We start from the raw sequence: 21,513 nt of genomic DNA, 5'->3' as shown, positions 1-21,513 counted from the left end.
TTAATTTCAACAAGTGATAAGTACACTACAAGGAATTACAGCTTCAACGCGCATTCCTAGAGGTTGCAAAAGGGCTCCTCTTAACAATATAACAACAAAGGGGTGAGAATGTCTAAGTTGATGGATGCTAAAAGAAATGTATATAAAATTCACTAAAAGAGCTGGATCGAATGCCCTCACCTGATACTGCCTGGAAACTGGACATGCGCGTTTCGTAAAGGGTAGTTTTCTAGTTCCTATTCGAGAAACGGACCCTAGCAACTCTCGCCTCCACTTCATGACGTGGGCTGCTCTGCATCACGTGGGTTTAAAACGTCCGCTTCATCACGTGGGTTTTAGCGATCACTTCATCATCTGTTTTGCAGGAGAGGGAAGGCAAGGCAAGACGTTGTGGAGCGATTCCTGCGTTGCAAAGAACACTTCGTATAGTTGTTTATTTGGTTTCTGCTACGTCTTAAAGTTATCTCTTGTTGATTGTTACTTTAATGCAGAGCGGCAATATTGGGAAGGAAGTATTTCTGTGTATTTTGGTGGTTTATAATGTGCATCGTTACTTAAAGTACAGGCGGATTCATTTTAGTTTTTTTCGTTATTTCAGTGTTTTTTGAGGATATGTAATGTGCATCAATGGGGTGAGGCAATATTGGGGAGGGGGTATTTCTGTATATTTTGGAGTTTGTAATGTGCATCGGTTGAGATTTACTTAAAGTACCGGCGGATTCAGTTCGTTTTGGGCTTTTCTCATGCAGGTGTGCGATTTGCCCGTGGGAGATGTGTTTTATGGAGTGGGGCTGGGCACAGTGCGTTCCTCCCGTCCCAATGGGACTTCCACTGTACCAGTGAACAGTACAGCGAACTGTTAGTTATCCTCCCCGCTGGAGTTTGGAGGGGGTTGGAGGATTTGGTATGTGCAGCAGATGGGGATATGTGTCTTATGCAGACAGACGCATATGGGTATGAATTACCAGCATAACAGTTCTTTATTTCTCCTGCATGGGGGGCGATTTGGCATTCCCCGGGGAGGGATTGTTCATTTACCCCTTTGCAATGTGTGGAAGAGAAGGCTAAACGGAGGTCTTGTATTGCTTTCATTATCAATCACACATTTAAAGTCCCTATGAGACCTGCTAGCATTGTGCTTGTATTAAAGTTTGCCGATGGTTTCTGAAATGCCTTAAGGCATAACGACTTGTTACGTCGTCGTGACGTTTTCATGTGGGACGTCTATGTGCTTAGGAAGAGGATTACGGAGGAAGGAGTGGTCCACGCCATGCACGGGCAGGTATTTATTTTTTATTGAGCATTTATAATGTGCTTATTCATCTCGGCAAAGCGCCTGGTATATTTGATATTTTTATTTATATCGAGCTCATACACAGTGTGAAGTTTTCAATTTCAACCGCACTCGGATAACTGTTTACTGTAATTCCAGTCAGCAGCGCAGAAAACACACGACTGTTCATTTGCATTCACACACCTGGACTGCCGTTAATACGTCAGTTCTGGGGTTTTGTTTATTTTTCATCCGTGCCATGCGAGTGTCACGTGACCGGCTATTCCCTGGCACATGACACCACATTCCGCTCCAACTTTATTATTTTTTTAAATAAATAGATAAATAAGTAAATAACTTTTCAAAGCAGTAAAATTTCAAACAGGATTAGTGGATTCCAGTCTCTCAAGTCTATCTGAACAGGCTTTCTCGCTGGTAGATTCCATCTACCACATATCCTTGCAAACGGGATGATGGTTTTGGTTTTTCCCTTAAATGGTATCTAGGATTGCATCTTTCCGGGCTATCCTCATGTAAGCTCTCAGAACTAACTGCTTTTTCTTGCATGTTAGGAGTGTTCGGCATTCTAAATGTTTCATCATGTCTTGGTGTCGAGTGGTTTACTAGCTGGTACGGGGATTGACTGAGTGGCCTTCCGGTCGGTGCAGCAACTGACTGATTGGTCGGTGTGACAAATCTGGTTCTTCTCCTGTGATTTCTTGGTTTTCCTCCCACAATTTCGAAGGTACTTTCTTGAAATGTGAGATATTCCTGGTCACAGTTTCATTTCCTCGTGTGGCAGTGACCATACTGTGTTTTGCTGCGCTTACTGTCCAAGGCTGATTTTCTTGGGTGTGGCACGGTTTTTGACAATGACTGTTTCTCCAGGTATTAGCTCTTGGTGACTGGCTCGCCGAGAGGTACTCTCTTGTTCATTCCGTTTCCTTCTTTTGGCCTCAATAGCTGGAATATCTGGTTCGGGTGCTATCCATCGAGGGTGTATTGGGAGCTCAGCCTGTATAGGTACTCCAAACAGGAGTGCTGCTGGTCTTATTCCTGTCGAGGATTGTGGAGTTTGTGAGTCCTTAAGAATCGATGCACTGCTTTCAACCATGAATGTTTTGTTTCTTTTCGATTCGGATGACTTTGTTGAGTGACCCCATAAACCGTTCAGCATTCGCTTGTGGCCATCCAGGGGTGATTCTCCTGTGCCGCACACTGAGATCGTGAAAGAATTGACGTAGTTCTTGACTGGTGAAAGGTGGGCCATTGTCACTTTCAATTTCTGATGGGATCCCATGTATAGCAAACACTTTCTCAAGTGCTAAAATCAGGGTATCGGCATCTGTGGACTTCACACGCTCCACTTCTGGGTATCTACTAAATTGGTCTATCAAGACAAGAAGATAACCTTCCCCAGCAATGGTGAAAAATCTGCGCTGATAGCTTCCCATCGTTTAGTACTTATTGAGGCGTTTTGAATGGGCTCTGGGTTTTCTGTTCTCTGTGTAGCTTGGCATGCTGCACAAGATTTCACTAATTCTATCACTCGTTGTTGCATGTTCGCCATCCACATCCTGGACTTTAAATATGCTGTTGTTTTCACAATACCTTGATGCCCACTATGCGCTAGTCTGAGGGCTCTGTCTTCTAACGAACTGGGTAGTACAATGCGATGACCTTTAATATCACTCCTTCAGGAGCTACAGTAAGTTCATGACGGATTCCAAAAAGAGATTGAAGTTTGACTTGTGCCGCTGCCGTGCGCTGACCCATAGATGCAAGGAAGCTTTTCCATTTCCTGATTGGATGGCTGTTATGGTATGATTTAGAATGGCGTCTCTGTTTCATTAGCAATCTCTTGCAATGTCAACGCTCGTGGACGTGCACAAGCTACCACATGGCATACATGCTCTTCTGTCTCTTTTGCATGGTGGTCTTCTTCTGTAGCAGGTCGCGGGTGGCGTGATAGATAATCAGCAGGATTATCTTTTCCTGGTCTGTATTCTACATCTATGTTATATGGCTGGAGTTGAAGCATCCATTTTTCAATGCGTGCCAGTGGATGAGGTGACGAACCTTTAAAGATTGGTATGAGTGTTTTGTGATCTGAAAACACTTTTGCCTGTTTGCCTAGCAAGTATACTTTGAAGTGCCTGCATCCCCTCTATATTGCTAAGGCTTCTTTCTCTATGTGTGCGTAATTCTTTTCTGTTTTCGTCAGAGCCCGAGTGGCAAAAGCAATTGGATAAACGTTCCCATCATTGTCAGTCTGAGTAAGCACAGCTCCTAGGCCAACTGGGCTGGCATCAACTATAAGTTCAGTATGTCTCTTGATGTCAAAGAAAGCCATCATTGTGGATGCAGACAGTGTATCCTTGATTTGCTGAAATGCTTGTTGGTGAGTATGCAACCATTCCCATTTTTGATCCTTCTTTATTTAAATAACGAAGAGGAGTTGCTATCGTGGCTAAATCTGGAAGAAATCTTGCGCAATACGTCGCCATTCCCATAAAACCTCTTACTTCAGTAAATGAGGTGGGTGGTTTGGTTGTTTTTATATCATTGACCTTGGCAGGATCTGGCGATACCCCTTTCACATTAAAAACATATCCAAAATAACTTAACTCCTCTTTTCCAAATTCACATTTTTCAGCATTCAAAGTTAATCCACATTCTTCCAACCTGCTTAGAACTGCTGCTAGGCGTTTGAGGTGTTCACCTTCATTGGACGCATACATAATTATGTCATCACTAATATTCATCGCCCCATCCAGGCCAGTAAGAACGTTTCTAATTTAATGTTGAAATACTTCTGCCGCTGATGATATTCCAAAATGTAGCCTTTTGTATCGCCGCAATCCGAGGTGGGAGGAGAATGTAGTGATGTATCTCGACTCCTTAGCTAATTTAAGCTGGTGGTATCCAGATCTGAGGTCAAGTTTACTGAAAATGATTGCTCCTGTTAAGTCGACAATGAGTTCATCTATGGTCGGCGTGATGTGGCGTTCCCTTTCAATAGCTGTGTTAGGAAGTCGCATATCAATGCAGATTCTTACTGCATTTGGTTCTTTTGGTTTTCTTGTGACCACCATGGGGGATAGCCATGGGGTCGGTCCTGATATTTTCTCTATGATGCCTGCTGCTTCTAGTTTATCCAATTCTTCTTTTACCGCTTCTCTCATATGAAATGGCACTCTGCAATGGCGCACTGCTTCTGGTTCGATGGTGGGGTCAATGTGGAGTTTGATTGTCTTGCCTTTTAAACATCCTATACCTTTGGAATACTCTGTGATGTCGTTTTAACAGTTCATCAATTTCTCTGCACTGAATGTTGAAAGCAAAATGGATTAATTTGAGTTTCTCTGCGGTTCTACAACTTAACAGTGTTCTCAGCCAGCATCCACCACATAAACTCGTGCTCGGCACATCGCTTTATTATGTGCAAAATCAGATTTGAAAGATCCTTGAACTGGTAAAGGTTTCTTGCAGCCATATGCATATAACTTGACCTTCTTACTCTGGAGTCTGGGCTTCGGGTCCAACTTGTTAAATGCCGACACAGGCATTACGTTGACGGTTGCTCCTGTATCTATGACTACACGTAGTGGTACTCCATCAGAGATGACAGTGCATGATGGCCTTTTTCATCTTCTAGATCTTTGTGGGTCTACAGCTAAAATGAGGTACACATGATGTACTTGTTTATTGGATTTCCTCCATTTGGCATGTTCATCTTTATCAAGTGATGCACCATCTTCACTGTCTTCACTTTCGCTGGTGCTTGGCGATCGCTGTGAACGATCTATTGCTCTTGCTCTCCCTCTTCTTCTTGGTTGACGAGTTGTTTCTCTGGGCCCGAATTTATTCTGTCGTTCCTGACTTTGCCACGGTGTTTGTTCTCGATCATCTTTGTTTGGTGGATTTAAGCACACAGCTGCATAGTGATTTAGTCTATTGCATTTTTGGCACGTCGATCCCCAGGCTGGGCAAGTTTCTCCTTTGTGCCATGGGCCTCCACACCATTTGCGGGCCCTGTTTTTCCCTTGGAACATACGTGTTTTTGAATTTCTCTCTTTCCACTTATTCTGATCTCGGTTACTTTGTTTTCTCGCTATAGCAGCAACATCTTCTGTTGGTTTTGGGTTATCAAATGGGAGTTTCTGTATTGCTGCCTCCACGACTGCCACTTGGTCTTCTGTCCACGCAAACGGGCCATCTCTAAGATTCAGGGCTAAACTTATGTTTCTTTCAGATAGGATAGCTCTCCTCCCCTTTTCAGATGAAATTTCATTTATTATTTGAAGACGGATAGCAAATTCTTCATTTGGAAATTCACAACCAACGGCCATTTCACGTAAACGTGCATGGAACTTGTCAACTGTTTCTTTCTCACGTTGTCTCGCCATATAGAAATGGAAACATTCATAATCGGGATTAAGTTCAGGCTTAAACATGTTAGTGAGAACTTTCTTTGCAATGTCGTAGTTATTTTCATCTCCTCGGTCTGGGTTTGCGTTAAATAGACGTAGTGCTGCTTCACCAATTTTGAGTAAAAGAAATGTGTGTTTTCTTTCTTTGGTAAAGTGATTTCTCTTGCATCTAAGTGCATTTCAAATTGTTGTAGCCAGATTTCCCATCGAATAGCTGCACCTGTGGTGAATGGGTCAAACGGTTGCATGAGTGGTCAGTGCTGGGTCTGGACATGGTTAGCACTATGATATTTCACAGAGGTAATCTGAATTTCAAATAAAAACACTTTAAACTTGACCAAATCTAGTAATGAACAACGGTGTGCACCTCTGACTGGTTTACTTTATTAACATGCAGGATTGGCATTACATGTTCTTGCAATAAAAAAGCTAATTAACAGTATGACTGCAGTGTCTTTATTCAGTGTTAGCTGGCATTCTTCATGATTTGTGATGTCTGCCTTTTTTTTTTTTTTTTCTTTTTTTTGAACATTTTATTTTGAGGAACTTAAAAAGTAAATAGCTTCTCTTTACTTCACTTGCCTTTATAGTCTTAATTCGTTGAAAATAAGGCACTGTTTTCCTGTGTGAGTAACACTATTAAGGCACTACTATAATTTCTTCTATATTTGTACTTTGCAGCCGGTGATATTTTGCTTCATTAATGTAACGTTGGGGGCATGAAAACACAGTTCCTTATATATGCGCAATTATAATGTCAGTCAAAAAGCCCCTCATCTCATAAAATCGTCGCTGCATAGGAGTTTCATTTTCCACCTTTTTTATTTTTCTGTTAGCTTCTTGGGTTCATATCTTTCACCTCATCGCCAGTGTGACCTTTTCAATTTCAACCGCACTCGGATAACTGTTTACTGTAATTCCAGTCAGCAGCGCAGGAAGGAAAACACACAACCGTTCTTTTGCATTCACACACCCGGACTGACGTTAATATGTCAGTTCCGGGGTTTTGTTTATTTTTCATCTGGGCCGTGCGAGTGTCACGTGACCGGCTATTCCCTGGCACGTGACGGTGACGCCACACACAGGTGTTTCACAGCGCGGCAAGGGAGGGGAACAGGGGAGAACAAAACACTGATGGGTTTGTTTTTCCTATTTTGATTTTATTTGCAACAACGGCGGATCTTTGTGTCTTCTTGGGTGGTATCCTCATCCCCGGCTCCACCCACCCCCAAACAGAAGTGGTTTATGGCTGTGTCGCACACGCCGGGGGAATTTCATGGCAGATTTCGGCTGCCGCCATCCACCACCACCTTATCCAGTGGTGGAAATGAGAACAATTTGGTGGAGGGGTCCCACAAGGGCCGGGTTGAGGGCGGAGGTGAAGGGGGCGGTGCCAAAGAGGCAGGGTTTGGGGGCGGAGCTTGCAGTTGACCTCCGATCAAAGGAAATGTCCAAAATAATAGTTTTAAACGGCGCAATTTCTTTAATGCTGCTTCTTTTCCAAACTATATATCAATTCCAGTGTTGCTGAGTAAATATTCTTTAACATGCACAATTTGCCTGCCATTTTATAACCCCCCCCCCCTTGGGTACTATTGAAACGGGGTTAGAAAAGGAATGAATTGCCATTTACAACTATGGGCCACTTTTTCATTGGTGCACGAGACAATTTTATGGCCCAGTCTGACCCGCACATGTACACGGGAGCAAACCGTACCAGCCATCTGTGCGCCTAAACTACCAACAGCAATGTTTGTCTACACTGTGATCGTGGCTCATGCAGAGCAGTATTTTAAGCAGACTGTGAAAGAATCGTTAAGAGCAATTACTCTAGCTAATGGTGAAAGAGCAGATAGTCTGTGGGGAAACCATTTTTATTTATTATTTTTTTTTCCCTAAACATTACCTTCTTTTGTTTCGTTGAGTTCAAGTTGTTGTCTCTCAGGTAGACCTTCAAGTTATTCATCTGTCTTTGTAACCCAACAGGGGTTTGGTGAAGCAGTATTATGTTGTCCGCATAGAGGATTCTTGGGATTTTTGTATTTCCCAATGACGGTGGGAAGGCTCGAATTAATTCGTGGGAGTCCCTATAGTCAGCGATGAGTTGCATAAAGCTGGCGCTAGAGGGCATCCATGCTTCACCCCACACGCTGTTACGATCTTATCTGATAACAGGCCTGCTTTGTTTAGCGTTACTCTCATTTACTCTCATTTACTCTCATTTACTCTCATTTACTCTCATTTACTCTCATTTACTCTCATTTACTCTCATTTACTCTCATTTACTCTCATTTACTCTCATTTACTCTCATTTACTCTCATTGAGGTCTGTGAGTACAAAGCTGGATGGGCTGTAAAATTGAGCACCTTCGATGGATCAGTTTTTGCCACAAGATTTCTCTATTCACCCTGTCGAAAGCTTGCAACAAGTCCACGAAGATTAGACCAAATCGTGTTTTGGCTTGAAGTGCTTTTGCCTTCAGAACACTTATTAGAAGAATGTTTGCTGAAGTTCCCAGTCCACGAACGAAGCCCGCCTGTAGTGGATCATAATTATCGGAGGGAAGCCCTCCAGAGCTAAGGAACCAAACATTTTTCTGATGGTATCCAGTAGAGCGATTGGGCGATATTGCCTTGGATCATTCTGGTCTTTTTTTTTTTAAGATTGGCACTACGATGGCATTTTTCCATGTTGAGGGAATTGCACTGCAGTCTACGCAGTGCTGGAATATCTCGCTTATCAGGGATGCCCAGGCTTCCGGGTGCTGTTTCAGGTTATTAGTTAACCCATCTGGGCCCGGTGCTCGAGAGTATTTAATTTTCTGATCTCGTCTTCTTGTCACTGGCGATGTTCCAGCGCACTTAAACAGATGGCGTGTCAAGGGGGTATTTGTTTCCCAATGATTTTTGTGTGAAATCCAAGCTTGTTCAGCCACGTTATTTTCAAGTGTTGTTGATTCATTTGCGCCTGGCTCAATCGGGGTGCAGAAGACCCTGGAGTTTTTGCCACTCGGAATGCGCAGCATTGCTTCCGAGTCTGCTTGGTATAAATGTACTCTTTGCTGCTGTATCCAGACTGTAGTTTTTATTTATTTATGTTCCTCCTTTTGCTTTAGTTATTAATAATGGATTTTTCTTTTTTTTCACCAAGCCTTTGCTTTGTTTTACCATTCGCCTTTTAGGTACTAAGTTTGTTGTACGCGTGGAGATTTGGTTTTAAGGTGTCAGAGCTCTGCAGTTTGTTAACTTTGTGTTCTTTGAGGAAATGTTGATAGGCAAGAACTTCTATGCCTCTTTTTCCCCACTGTTACTTTGCTTGGCGATAGTCAGATGTCAAGTAGACCATTTCTTTTAGTCTAATGCGTGTATTCCCCTTACAAGGTTCCCGGTTATTAAACATGCTTTCCCTGTTCGGGTGTGCGACTTTCCAGTGGGTTGCTGGGTTATGGTCACTGTTTAAGGTTCTCATGACTTCAAAGTCTTCAATTTGCTCCAGCTATTTTCTTGAGACAAATGTGTGCATGAGACCCACTCCTTTTCCTTCCCATGTCGGTACTGATGGTATTTGGTTGTTTTTTATTTTGTGGATGTTATCCAGATCCTATGCATCCATTAGCAGATTCCATTTTCTGCCCCTAAGATTGCACTCTCGAATGAAGGTGTGCCTCCTTTGCCCCCTCTGTTACGCACACTGCTTTTGAGTCCCTCGAAATTATTGTGTGATCGATTTTTGTGGGTGGCGTTGGCTTTTTCAAGGGTGTTTTCTAAGGCGTGTAAGTATTTGTCGGCATCAGTTCTGGCCGGGTTCCAGTAAGTGTTGATTAGGAGAATAAATTTAGTTGGATCTTCTTGGGGCTCTTGCCTATTCCACAAAACTAAGACTGCTTGAATTAGTTCTGTGGCTTGAAGGGTAGAATCTAGCGTTAACCCGCTTCCTGGCAGTTAGGATCCTGGAAACAGGCCTACCAACCTCCCCCTTAATTGCTGGTGAGAGTTCCAGGTCATATCCATCGAGGTAAGGCTTTATAGTTAACCATGTCTCTTGGAGACAGACCATATCAGTTGCCCAGGTTAACATCCAAGATCGTAGTTAGATGTCCGAAACCTCGGGTATTCCATGAGCACATTGAGTTTTGCCTTGGTGCAACTCTTCTTCTGACTTCCCTCTAGGTCAAGCCCCGAAACCTCCCTGCATTTCGATGTTGGTGGTTAGAAGAATTTATAGTTTTTCTGGACTCTTGATGTCCAAATGCTCTGCTTTGGGGGCGGTTGTTGCTCCTTTTCCTCTCTATGCCTGTGCTAGTGGTTTCTCGGAATCTCATGCTCTGTTTCTCCCGGAGGTATGGCCTCGTGGGAATCCCTTTTTTAGCTTTTTCGGAGAGTCTGCTGTCTCACCTTGTTTGGAAGAAGTTTTTGGATGAAGATTCATTAAGGGTCCGTTCATATGATGGACGGCGTTCACAATTTTGAAGATTTTGAAGATACCCCCTCCGACTGTGGTTAGGCGTCCCTATGTAGGTTCTTGTGCATCTATAGTCTATGTCCTTCAATTTTGTATTACTTGCTTGAAAATACATGCTCAGTAAGTGCAATGTGATGGGGGTCGGGGGGAATAAAAGCAGCCTGGACATGCGCTTTCCTGCATTTGGATCGCGTGTCCACGCTGCGCTGTTGCTTCCTGCTGGTGCCGTCAGCGTCTTTTTGCCTGGTAAGGGATGCCGCTTCTCAGCTCAGACCGCCGCACCACAGTTGGAGGGCGTGCCAGGGAGCAAGCGTTTCAGGCCTTTGTCGGTCCCTCTGCTTCCCTCTCTCCGTTTGGACCCACAAAGACTTAACGCATGGGGAAAGGTGAGCAGGGGGGCCGGATCACTGCAATGCTGGTTCCCCCTGCTCTCCTATCCCTCTGTGCCCTCACCTTGCTTGGCGGAAGAGGTGAGCAGCGACGGAAGCACGCATTTCCAGTGTTGTACGATATCCAGCTCCCCCACAGCTGATTGCTGGGCTCTCCAGCAATCTGCTTTGGGGGAGCCAGATATCATACAGTACCGGTCCCCCTACTTTGGCTGTCCCTCTGCCTCGTCAACCCTCTGGTCCATGGGACGGCGCTGGCCGGGTCCGAGGTCCGGCATGAGATGTCTGGCCAGATCTCGGGACCCGGCCTACCTCAGCCATGACCAGGCTTTACCAAGCCCCCAGCTTTGCAGAGAGAAGCTGGGGGCTCGGTTACCTAATCTAAACAGTGCTCCTTTCCCCAGTCACTCGCACATTTCCTGGCTCTGTTTGCTCATCCCATTTGTTTTATTTCTGTCCTGAAAGGGACACCACGGAAATCGATGGGCCATGAACATCACTGTGGTGGGGAGGGGGGTGGTCAATGTTTAAGGCAGGCATTCTACATGCTTGACACATTATTGTTCAAATGTGCGTTTTACACATTCAAAGGAAAAAAGTAATACTCAAACGCTGCTGAAACTTGCTTTCATTAGTTTTCTTTGAGATGTGTTTTTTTTTTTCTTGAGCACCACAGCAATACAATTTTTGTGCCCCTTGCTTTGTGTTCTATCACAGGTTCTATTTATAAAGGTGTTATGTTTACAAATAAATGCTTCCGTTGTGCTGACAACAGTTATTGGGAAATTAAACTGGGTTCATGGGTGCCAAACAGAGACAGAAATACCCCAACCCATCCCTTGGCCAAACACATTTTTTCGCACTTCCTTTTTTTATAAGTAATTGCAAAAAGTCATTCGAGTAACACGTTTTTGCATATTTGTATTGTTTTGGTTAAATTCAACCTTAAACACAGCCTCTGCAATGGTCTGTCAAACTGCTGAGCTACCTCGGGAGCCATCTACTATAGAGCAGGTCTATGCATCCCTTGATGTACTAAAATCACTGCATTACCAACAGTGCTTTGGGTGCACCGCTGCCATAGAAGTGATTTAAAGTGGAATTCATGTATATCATCCGCTGTGGGTGTCAGGCCTTCGCCTGCATGTAGCACCATATGTTGCAGACAAGCCAGGGGCCCTCGTGTCTGGCATGGCAGCTCCGGCAGTCTGCTGCTACGTCAGCGCTGTCACCTAACTGCAGTATAAGCTACATGGCTATGTCGTATTCTATGTAAGATATGTAGATGAATGATTGGAATGCCAGCAGACTGGACTTCCCAACTGTTACGGGTAAAATATAACAAGCTGATGCTCTTTCTCTCGCTCGCTCTATTATTTTTTTGTCTCTGTGACTGAGTACGAGTCACGTTTTCCGGTATGTGTTCTGACTGCTCTTTCTGCCAGCTGGGATGGACTGGCCTATAGCGAACTTTGGAGATTTCCTGGTTGGTTCCTGCTCTCTAGGTCCATTTTGTGTGCGGAGGAGGATGTGTGTCAACTGGCAGAATGTAGTGTGCAAATATTGGTATGGTCAATCTAGTACATCTTTTTTTTTTTTTTTTTTTTTTTTTTTTTTTTTTTTTATTGTACTTTTTCAATTGCAGGAACACAAGTGGCTCAATCATCCCATCTTGGACAGCAAAGTCCCCAGCAGCAATGGCACCATGAAAAATGCAGACGTCTGTATTAGGACTTGCCGACGGAAAGAGTGTCTTTTTAAAAACTACTGTATTTTGCTGTGGGTGATGGTGGGGTAATTTTAAAGGTGTAGTAGGAGTCACAATCGGGGATTTCAAACCTATTTTTGAGGCTGTTCCTTATGTTCAGTTTGGGGGCGGTACTGAAAGTTCACGTTTCATGTGGGAGTTGCATTTACAGTGCACTGTGTACTCTCTCCTGGTTTCCCAGAGTTACGTCCTGCTTACTAGTTGATGCCTAACACCCAAGAGCTGGTTTTAAGTGTTAGGCAGAATCATATGCAGTACCCTTTGGGAACACCACACACAATTAAGACTACGTGTAAGTACAATTTCACCTTTGGTACAAGCCTGTACTACACAGTAAAGTGGTAGCGATGGCTGAGCAGCCAGACTTATCTCAAGAGTAAAGTGAGCAGTGTCAGAAGTTACACGAAGGACAGCAATTACTATGGTTCAAACCAACACTGATTCAAGGTTTCTGAGTAAAAGAATATACATTGATTTACACCATCAGTTATAAAACAGTTCACTGTTATAAAGCAGCAGAAAATTACAATCTTAATACACTACAGCACCCAATCAATTCTGGACAAGTTAAGCTCAAAAATGAAGTGTGAGCAAAATGGCACTCCAGCAATTTAAAAGGGGAGGAAAGACAAGGTTATTCAAAATCAACAACACCAACAAGTGATAGGCAGGGCAATCTAGAAAAGGCTTACTACAACTAGGGTTCAAGTCAATAGGCATAGGCCAATGTTAATGGTTCAGAGTCTTTGCAGAGTATCACACAGTTCAGAGTAGTTCGCGGTTAAGTCTTTGCCAAGAGTTCAAAACGAAGTTGGTCGGAGGAAAAGTTATTCAAAAGAGTAGAGCAGGACAAGCCTTCGGAGAGGCGAAAGATTTCAAACACATCGGAACGACCGGATTTGAACAGTACCTTAAATGAAGAATAATGCTGTAGCTGAGACGGTTGTTCCTGGCACTTCCTGCAGGCTCACGGTTCCTGTAGCGACTGTCATGGTGACAAGGAGGAAGACTGGAGGGTCCTGCACTGCCCAGGGAAGAAGCCAGCCGCAGAGCAGTGTTGAATAAAAGGTGCGCTCCTTAAAACGTAAACAGGTTCCGTTCCTCCTGGCTATCTGGTTCACTGCAGCGATGCACAGCAAATTCGACCAGGAGAGGGAGGCCGACGTTGGGTGTTTGGCAAGCTGGTTGGTCCCACCAAGCTCCAGGGAAGAAGATTCCTTGCAGATCTCTGTCGTCAGAGTTTCAGCCGATTCAGACCTGCAGCAGGGCTTCACCGGGATGTCCAGTAGTTGCAGCAGTCATCTTCCTTCAGCTCCTCGTTGGTTCTCTCGTTCCAGTGGCGATTCTGCCTTCCAAGTCCCATAGACCTGCTTTTAAGTAGTTTTCCCCCCATTCACACAGCCTGGCTGTCAATCACACAGCAGGGTGGCTGTCCTGGCAGGACAGTCACCTAGCCAATCAAGCAAGAGTGCGACTTCGGTCCAAGGAGACCCTGTGCAGGGGGCCTCAAACCCCTCCCTCACATCTTGTCCACCCAGACACTCGGGCGCCTAAGAAGGGCTTCTGTGCAGAAGCCCACCGAAGGACGGCAAACAAAGGAACCAAACCTGGCTTGGCGCGCAGAGTAAAACACGAGAAAGACCTTTACAAAAAGAAATGGCGAATAAACCCGACCGGAACCAAATAAAAATCAATGGGGTCCAGCGGGTTTGAGTTTGAGGCTACCTGTACCGAGGCTATTTTCATAGCTCGTGGTAGAATAAAAATGTTAGCTACCACTGCCACCAGCCAAATCTTAGAGAACGGCGAACTAAATATTGTTCCATGAGAAACAGACAAAGGGATAACCTTCCAGTACTCTATTCGAAGATGTACTGGGTCTGTAAATTTAAAAAGGCAAGTAAAGTCAATGGCAACTTTACATGTTCGGGGAGACAGTAGTCGATCCCAGAAAATAAGTGGGAAGTCTAAAAAGACAACCCTGTGTCACTGCACTAAAGGTGCTGTGTGACACGCAGTAAAAAGATGATGCCTATTGAGTAGGTGAGACTCCATAGTCCATGAGCCAAAAATGTACAACACACAGCAAAAATACATGTAAGAGTGGTGAAAAAAGGTTCACACTCTTACCAGGTGAAAAAATAAATCCTAGAAATCCAGCAAAGCTGCCGAGGGACTCATCAGGTAAGGAAATTAGCCATTCTGGAGAATTCTCCCTAACATTAACCTCTGCTCATTTTGGAGTCGCAGGTAGACATGTATCCTTGACTGTTTTCATTGCAGCAACATTGCTCCAAGCGTCGGTGTGTCAAACTAACCACCTGTGTCCCAGCATTTTGACCCAGTCATGCAGGCAAGTAAGGATTTCTTTTCCCTGTGTAACATTGGTTGAGTAGAAGTGCTCAAGGTTTATATTGGCCCTGTGCATCCAGGTATGGTTTTTGCCGCCAATCTGTGGCCTAGTCCAGTGTTGGGCAGAATTGCATGCAGTACCCTCTGGGACCACCACATACAATTAGGACTAGAGATGTAAGCAAAACCAACCTTTGGTATAAGTCTGTACTCCGTTTTTGGTAGTGGGACTGAGCAGTCGGGCTTATCTCAAGAGGGAATGTGAGCTGGAAGGGCTGTTACACAGAGGTCTACAATCACAAGTATTCAAATAGACACTTACTCTCAATGTTTCTTGGTAAAACACGTATTCATTTATTACACAATCCTTTATAAAGCATTCACTAAAAGGAGGCAAGTTATATCACATATATACTACTGTTGTTTAAAAGGCAAAAAAACCTAATTGCTATCTTGCTGGCACCGCTATATGTTAACATACATTTTGATTGCGAGTTTGGATGAGCAGTTATCCTCCCTGGTCCCTAGGGGACAGTGCACATGTGGGCTTAAACGGCAGAAGCTTAATGTATTAAACCTTTGCAACATCCCTGGTTGCTTTAAAGTGGTCCGTTATCCACGTGCTTGCTGTGCCCTTGTGTGCGACGTTGCTATGTGTCTGGTACGATGCATATACAACTTGTACACATGACCGCACCTTCAGTGGGAATGAGCAAAATCATACGGACCCAGCAATATTCAAGATTTGACTCTGTCGTCTGCTTAAGAACATTGCAGTGTCCAATAGCCCCTGTGAGAATGTGTCTATTGCAGTGGTCTCCCAACAGTCGATCGCGAGGTACGAGTAGCTCGGCAGAGCCTTTGAAGCAGCTCACGCCCGAGTTTCAGGAAAAAAAGAATGATGCCAGGAAGTGCCCTGACCAATCACAGGCCTGCAATTCTCTATAGCATATAGATTGCACCATGTGATTGGCCAGAGCATGTTCCATGCTGAGAGCTGTGGTCCTATTGGCCACAGTGGTTTCTTTGTGCTACTCAGTTTGCCCAGGCTTTTTTCTTTAAAAAGCACCATGGCGCCTTGCATCTGTTTTGGAGGTGGCTGAGGCTGGGGCTTGGATAGCAGGAGCGAGCTGACAGTGGCATTCCAGGAAAACGTGTCTTGCTGAGGTAAGTTGGGTCGGGTGGATCGGTGGAAGTTAATCATTTATTTTGTCTTTTTCTGCCGAGCCACTGCAGCCCCTGTGCGCACAGCTGTTGCGTGTTGCTGTCAGAGGGTCGGGCAGCTCGGCAGAACAAAGCCTGGGGTGAAATGGAGACATTCAGCATGATAGCTGCGTGCCTCCGTTTCGACCCTGGGCTAATTTTCAGTCATGCAAGCTATTTTTAGAAGGCAGGGCTCTGGCGGGAAAGCCCCCTCGGGACTTCCTCGCCAGAACCCTGCCGTTACTAATAGTAGCTGCACCCAGGATCTTCTTTTGGTGGATCACCCTCTGAAGAGAATCTCTCGCGTTTGGTGTGCAGTAGGCCACTAGAACACGAATGAGATGTGCAGGACACTATTCCACTCAGCAGTGGAAATGGGGGGAAAAATGTAAAGGGGGGGATCCCACAAAGGCCAGTGTGGGGGCGGAGTTGGCATTTTAACTCCACTCAAAGGAAATGTTCAAAATAGAAGTTTTAAAATGGGGGCAACTTCTTTCATGCTGCTTCTTTCCAAACTCCACGCTGCATCAGTTCCACTTTAAATCAGTTTCCTGGCTGGGGTGCACCCAAAATACAGTTGGTAATACCGCGATTTTGTGTACATTAAGGGATCCATAGACACACTCCACAGTAGAAGGTTACCAGGGTAGCTCAGGAGGTTGAGCGACTGTTGCCGAGATGTTAAATATTAAAAAACTGCTTGTTAATCGTATGACTTTTGCAATTCCTATAAAATGTGTTTGGCCAGGGCATGGTTTGGGTTGGTCACTGGCTTGTATTCAGAGCAGAGGTTGGGGGTATTTCTGCCCCTGTAGTGAATATCAAATGTTGACACCCATGAACCCACAGTTTAATTTCCTAATAACTGCTGTCCGCACAACAGAAGCATTTATATGTGATTAAGCAGTTTGTCAAGCATATAACATCTTTGTAAATTACTTGGCATAGATGCATGCCACAAAGTTAATATTTTCCGGAATTGCGATTGTACTAAAATGGCATTGGTTTTTATTTTTTGACTAAGCAGAATTTTGTGTGCTCAATTATTTTTAAAACCATAATAACACATTGAAATCCCCCTCTGATTACATTGCACGTGCAGTCCCAAAAGAAACGTACAAGCGCAACGACACTTGTTGAAATCATGGATCCAGAAGTAGGTAGATCATCCAACAAAAGGCAGAAGACGTATAATTTTCATCAAGGGTGGGAGACCGATTTCTTTTTTCGCAAGCGTAAAAGGGAAGTGTGTGTTTAATTTGCAGTGGGAAAGAGTAATGTCGAGAGGCTCTTTGGGACAATGCATACAAATTATGAAAAGAACTTTCATAAAGGAGGCTGTCTGCGATCCCAAAAAGTAGCTGAACTTACAGCTGCCCTGCAGATGCAACAATCATTTTTTACCCAACCAGCAAAGAAAGCAAATGCTGCAACACAGGCATCCTTCGAAGTTGCACATTATTTGGCAGAACATGAATGCACTTTTACAGATGGTGCAGCTGTGAAAGGTGCGATGGCTCTCGTGTTTAAAAACTGCCCTGAAACTGTCTGCCATTTCAGATGTGCAGTTAGGTGCAAACACAATGGCAAGGAGGGTATCTGCACTATCAGCCAATGTGATGGGGCAATTGGAAAAAGATTTGAGCATATGCAATTTTTTTTTTTCCATTCAGTGTGATGAATCAGTTGATGCAAGTGATACTGCTCAGCTGGCGTTGTTTGCTCGAATGGTGTTTGAAGACTTCACCAACAAAGAGGAATTCTTGACCTTGTTGCCTCTGAAATCCACAACCAGAGGTGTTGATATCTTCAATGAGGTCAAGAATTATTTTGTCAAAACAAAAATTCCATTGAACAAGTTGGTGGCAATAACAACTGATGGTGCACCAGGGCGTCATTCTGTTTTTGTTGTGTGCTGTAAAGCAGACCCTGATTTCCCTCCGTTATTGCACTACCACTGCATCATCCACGAGCAGGCAATTTGTGCCAAAGTGATAGAGTTTGAACACGTAATGGCCCCTGTTGTGCGAATTATGAATTCAATTTGTGCAAAGGCCAAATCTGCTGCACATGGTGATCTGTTGCTACACACGGAAATCTGAGGGTTTAGCAGGGGGGGAAATACTATATCGCTTTCTTTCACTTTTGCCAGAAATCAAAGACTTCATGAGGTCAAGAAATGAAGACATCGGCCAATTATGCAGCATTTCTTGACTACTTGATTTGGCATTTCTGGCAGATGTCACTGAGAAATTAAATAACCTGAACTGTGAACTACAAGGAAAGGGTAAAATCATTGCTGACATAAGTGCAGTAAAGACATTTAAGTCCAAACTTAACCTTTTCAGTGAAAAATTGGAGAAAAGGAAAATGCATAATTTCCCTTCTGTGATGCAAATGCTGACAGAGCATACAACTAGTCCTGAACATAGACAAATACAGCAGTCTCCTGAGCAGGCTTAAGGAAGAGTTCAGTGACCGGTTCAGGGATTTCGAAAGGATTGAACCGTGTGTGATGTTCATCGCAAACCCCTTCATGGAAGTCAATGTTTGAACTTGCAGAACAAATGAGTGAGCTGTTTTACTCTGAACAGTTTTGCTATGGAACTGGAGATTGTCAGCCTGCAAGGGGACATTCAGTTGAAAAGCAGACAATCTCACATCAATTTCTGGAGCCTTGTTGATTACAAGGAGTACAGTAACATTTGCACAGCAGCATTAAAAGTGACATCTCTGTTTGGTTCCACCTATCTCTGTGAATCTGCATTTTCAGAGATGAACTTCATCAAATCGAAATTTCGAACACGCCTGACCAATGAGCATCTGAGTGACTCCATTCGAGTTGCTGTATCAAGTTATACACCAGACTACAGAGCACTGGTGGATGGCATGCAGTGTCAACCTTCACACTGAATGTCCCAATCATTTTCCTACATTGTGAAAGTCTTTTTATGAGAACTTCTAATAAATAAGAATGCAATAAAGAGATTTTTGAACTTCTTAACATAATCATGAAGGGATATGTTATTCCTTATATTTATAAAGGGAAAATTACAGCTAAAAAAAGTACAAGTTCCAATGTTTATGAACAACCCCAACATGTTACGCTCACCTGGCTCCCACGGAGGCGTCGATCGGAACTGGACAGCTGCGGTCTCCACCAATGTGACGTGTATGGCCGAGATGACGGACTGGACTGGCCCACCTAGCTTCGTTTGCTTGGCCCGTAGGAAGATTCTTCTGCAAATGGAGAAAGGGAATTAACCACCCGTGGAGTTGAGCGTAAATCCCCCTACCCCCGCTGTTCTCCCCACAGATCACCTTTGATGTCCCCTCTTATAGTCTCACCTGATGGTTTGAAAAGATGAGCTCGCCATCCTGCATTGAGCGCAGGGGCGCGTTGGTAACCAGTTGCCTCACTGGCTTGAAGGAATTGGTGAGTTCCAGAACAATATTTACTCCGAAAGGTACGTAGTTCGGAAGCGTTCACATGTCTGACTTTCACTCTTGTCCGATTCCTTGCAGTTTGCAGCTTGACCCCAGCGAAGAGTTCCTCGTGGTAGCTGACGAAGTTCAGGTAAGGATTTGGCTTATCCTACACAGTTCAATAAAATAAGGCCAGAATGTAACCTGTGGTTTGCTCCCTTATTCAGGTGTGGAGAGAAGAGTTCCCCTTGTTTGTCCTTTCGTCTCACCTTGTTGTCCTTTTGTTCCCCTTAGGGGCCGGGGTACAGCGAGGATGCAATGGAGACTGCGCCGACTCGTGAAGAGGAATAGTACCCCGGCGGTAATAAGGTAAGTCTATGAGGGTAGTTACTATTGCCTCTGTTTATTCCCTTGGCTCACCTTTGCTGTTCTTGTGTTCCCCTTAGGTGCCAGAGTGTGGCGGGAACCTGCAGAAGGATGCAGTGGATCGTGAGGATGCTGCGAAGGCCGGTGAGTTCAGCGCAGCGCTGCAGCAGGGGAGGCGGCGTGCGTAAAATGCTTCTTTCTTCCAGCTCGAAGGCGCGGTGGATCCGGAATTCAGGTAAGGATCGAAGGTTTTGCTCTTATTCTAACCTCTTCTTCTTCTGTTCCTCCCTTTTTCTAGGAGCTGCAGACTCGAGGCGGGCGTGGCAGAAGACTGGATGCAGGCTTGCAGACATGGTGAGCGTTACGCTGCTGGATGCAGAATAACGCGAAGCGTGTGCTGCTCTTCGGGCGTGGTTTAAATAGCCTCCAAAGTAGTCCCAGGTAAGTATTCCTCCCCAGCCCCACCCGAGTAAAAAAAATAGTCCCTAGGTAAAATAGTCCCTTCCAAGCCTCCTTTGGCTTGGAGCTCTGCAGCATGGTCTGCATTAGGTAAGCTTGCAGCATGGTCTGCATCAGGTAAATTCTACTATATGAGCCTGACTCTCCATATGAGCCTGGCGCCATAGGCGCCAGGACCGCACCCAAACAGCCCCTAGCAGGGGTTTTTGGGCTTGCTCAAAATAACTTGATGCCTGCTTCTGGGGTTGCTGGATCTGGTCTGGTTCCCCGGGGGTAGGCATCATGACACAATCCCTGATATAGCCTGCAAGTAGCTCTTGGCCCCCTACTGAAAGTAGCTCACGCCAACATAAAGGTTGGAGACACCTGGTCTATTGTATATAGAGGGCACAATGCTTGTAATTTTCAATAAGTTGCCCAGACAGCTGCATGCCAGTGCACAGATACCCGCTGGCATAGATTTCCCTTGTGTGGGGACTGTGTGGGGCTTGTGGGAAGCGTGTGTTGACTTTCGCAGCATTTTTAATATTGCTTAATTCTGAATCAGTATGCCAAGTAGCAAAGTTTTGTTTGGCTAGCATGAAGGCTGGCTATGTTTTAAAGTGTGTGGCAGACTGTTTGAGCCGCTATGTGGTATGGGGTGTGCTGCACACACTGCCAGAGTTCTTCGATTCTGCCTTCTGGTGGCGCAGGGTGCTTTGGGCTTAGATTTGTTGTTGTGATTCTACGCACAGAAAATGGTTGCAAATATTGACCATCCAAACTCTCATGAAGAAGGGAGAGAAAAGACTCCTCTAACCAACAGTGGACAGATGCCCCCCCATCTATTTATTTCTCTTAACAATGCTTGCAACCTGATCATTGCTTTCACTTAAGCCATTGAACACCAGCCAACAAAAAAAGTGGCATGTCCAGCAACTGAATTTGCATTAAAGGAGAGTCTCAACGCCCCCCACCCCCTTTCAAGCTTGGGAATATTGTTGAGATTTGTGTAATGTGAAGTGTACAGGGCAGGTACTCTGAAGTTCAAGGTCAAAGCACCCCTAAAGAGGTTCTGTAAAGCTACCCCTCCATAAAAAGCGAACTGTCAGGCATTCAAAGACTCATTTTGTATTGTAATGCTTTTGAATATTTTTTCACTGCTGGAAGTTACGGATGCTACACCCATGAGGCAGAGCTTTTTTTATTTTAAAGAACACATTGATGGCTGGTTTACCCCCGTTTTCCATTGCCTTTTTGGTTCACAGTAGGGCTAGTTGTGCCAGCCTTTATGTGCAGGGGATGGTGTTCTAATTCTCCCCCCCCCCCCACCCCCATGACTCCTGCTCTACTCAATCTACGTTTAGTTTGTTCAATACTTTGGGGATTGGGGAAATCGCTAC

General features: G+C 44.6%; 1 protein-coding gene and 1 long non-coding RNA gene across 2 annotated transcripts in view; one reads left to right on the top strand and one right to left on the bottom strand.

The window, feature by feature from the left end:
* The window catches only part of MMADHC (metabolism of cobalamin associated D), a 193,663-nt gene extending 193,378 nt beyond the window's left edge, over positions 1-285 (bottom strand). The window contains exon 1 of the mRNA XM_069616494.1: positions 181-285. Within this exon, the coding sequence (XP_069472595.1) occupies positions 181-205 (25 nt within the window). The 5' untranslated portion in view covers positions 206-285. The remainder of the gene's footprint in view (positions 1-180) is intronic.
* Positions 286-341: 56 nt separating this feature from the next.
* Positions 342-21,513, top strand: part of LOC138488980 (uncharacterized) — a 107,951-nt gene continuing 86,779 nt past the window's right edge. Inside the window, exon 1 of the long non-coding RNA XR_011274736.1 lies at positions 342-1,282. This is a non-coding gene — a long non-coding RNA (uncharacterized lncRNA). The remainder of the gene's footprint in view (positions 1,283-21,513) is intronic.

Source organism: Ambystoma mexicanum, chromosome 9 (genome assembly GCF_040938575.1).
Source record: "Ambystoma mexicanum isolate Mex_15411 chromosome 9, UKY_AmexF1_1, whole genome shotgun sequence".
Classification (NCBI taxonomy): Eukaryota; Metazoa; Chordata; class Amphibia; order Caudata; family Ambystomatidae; genus Ambystoma; species Ambystoma mexicanum.
This window is presented reverse-complemented; position numbering and strand designations above follow the sequence as displayed.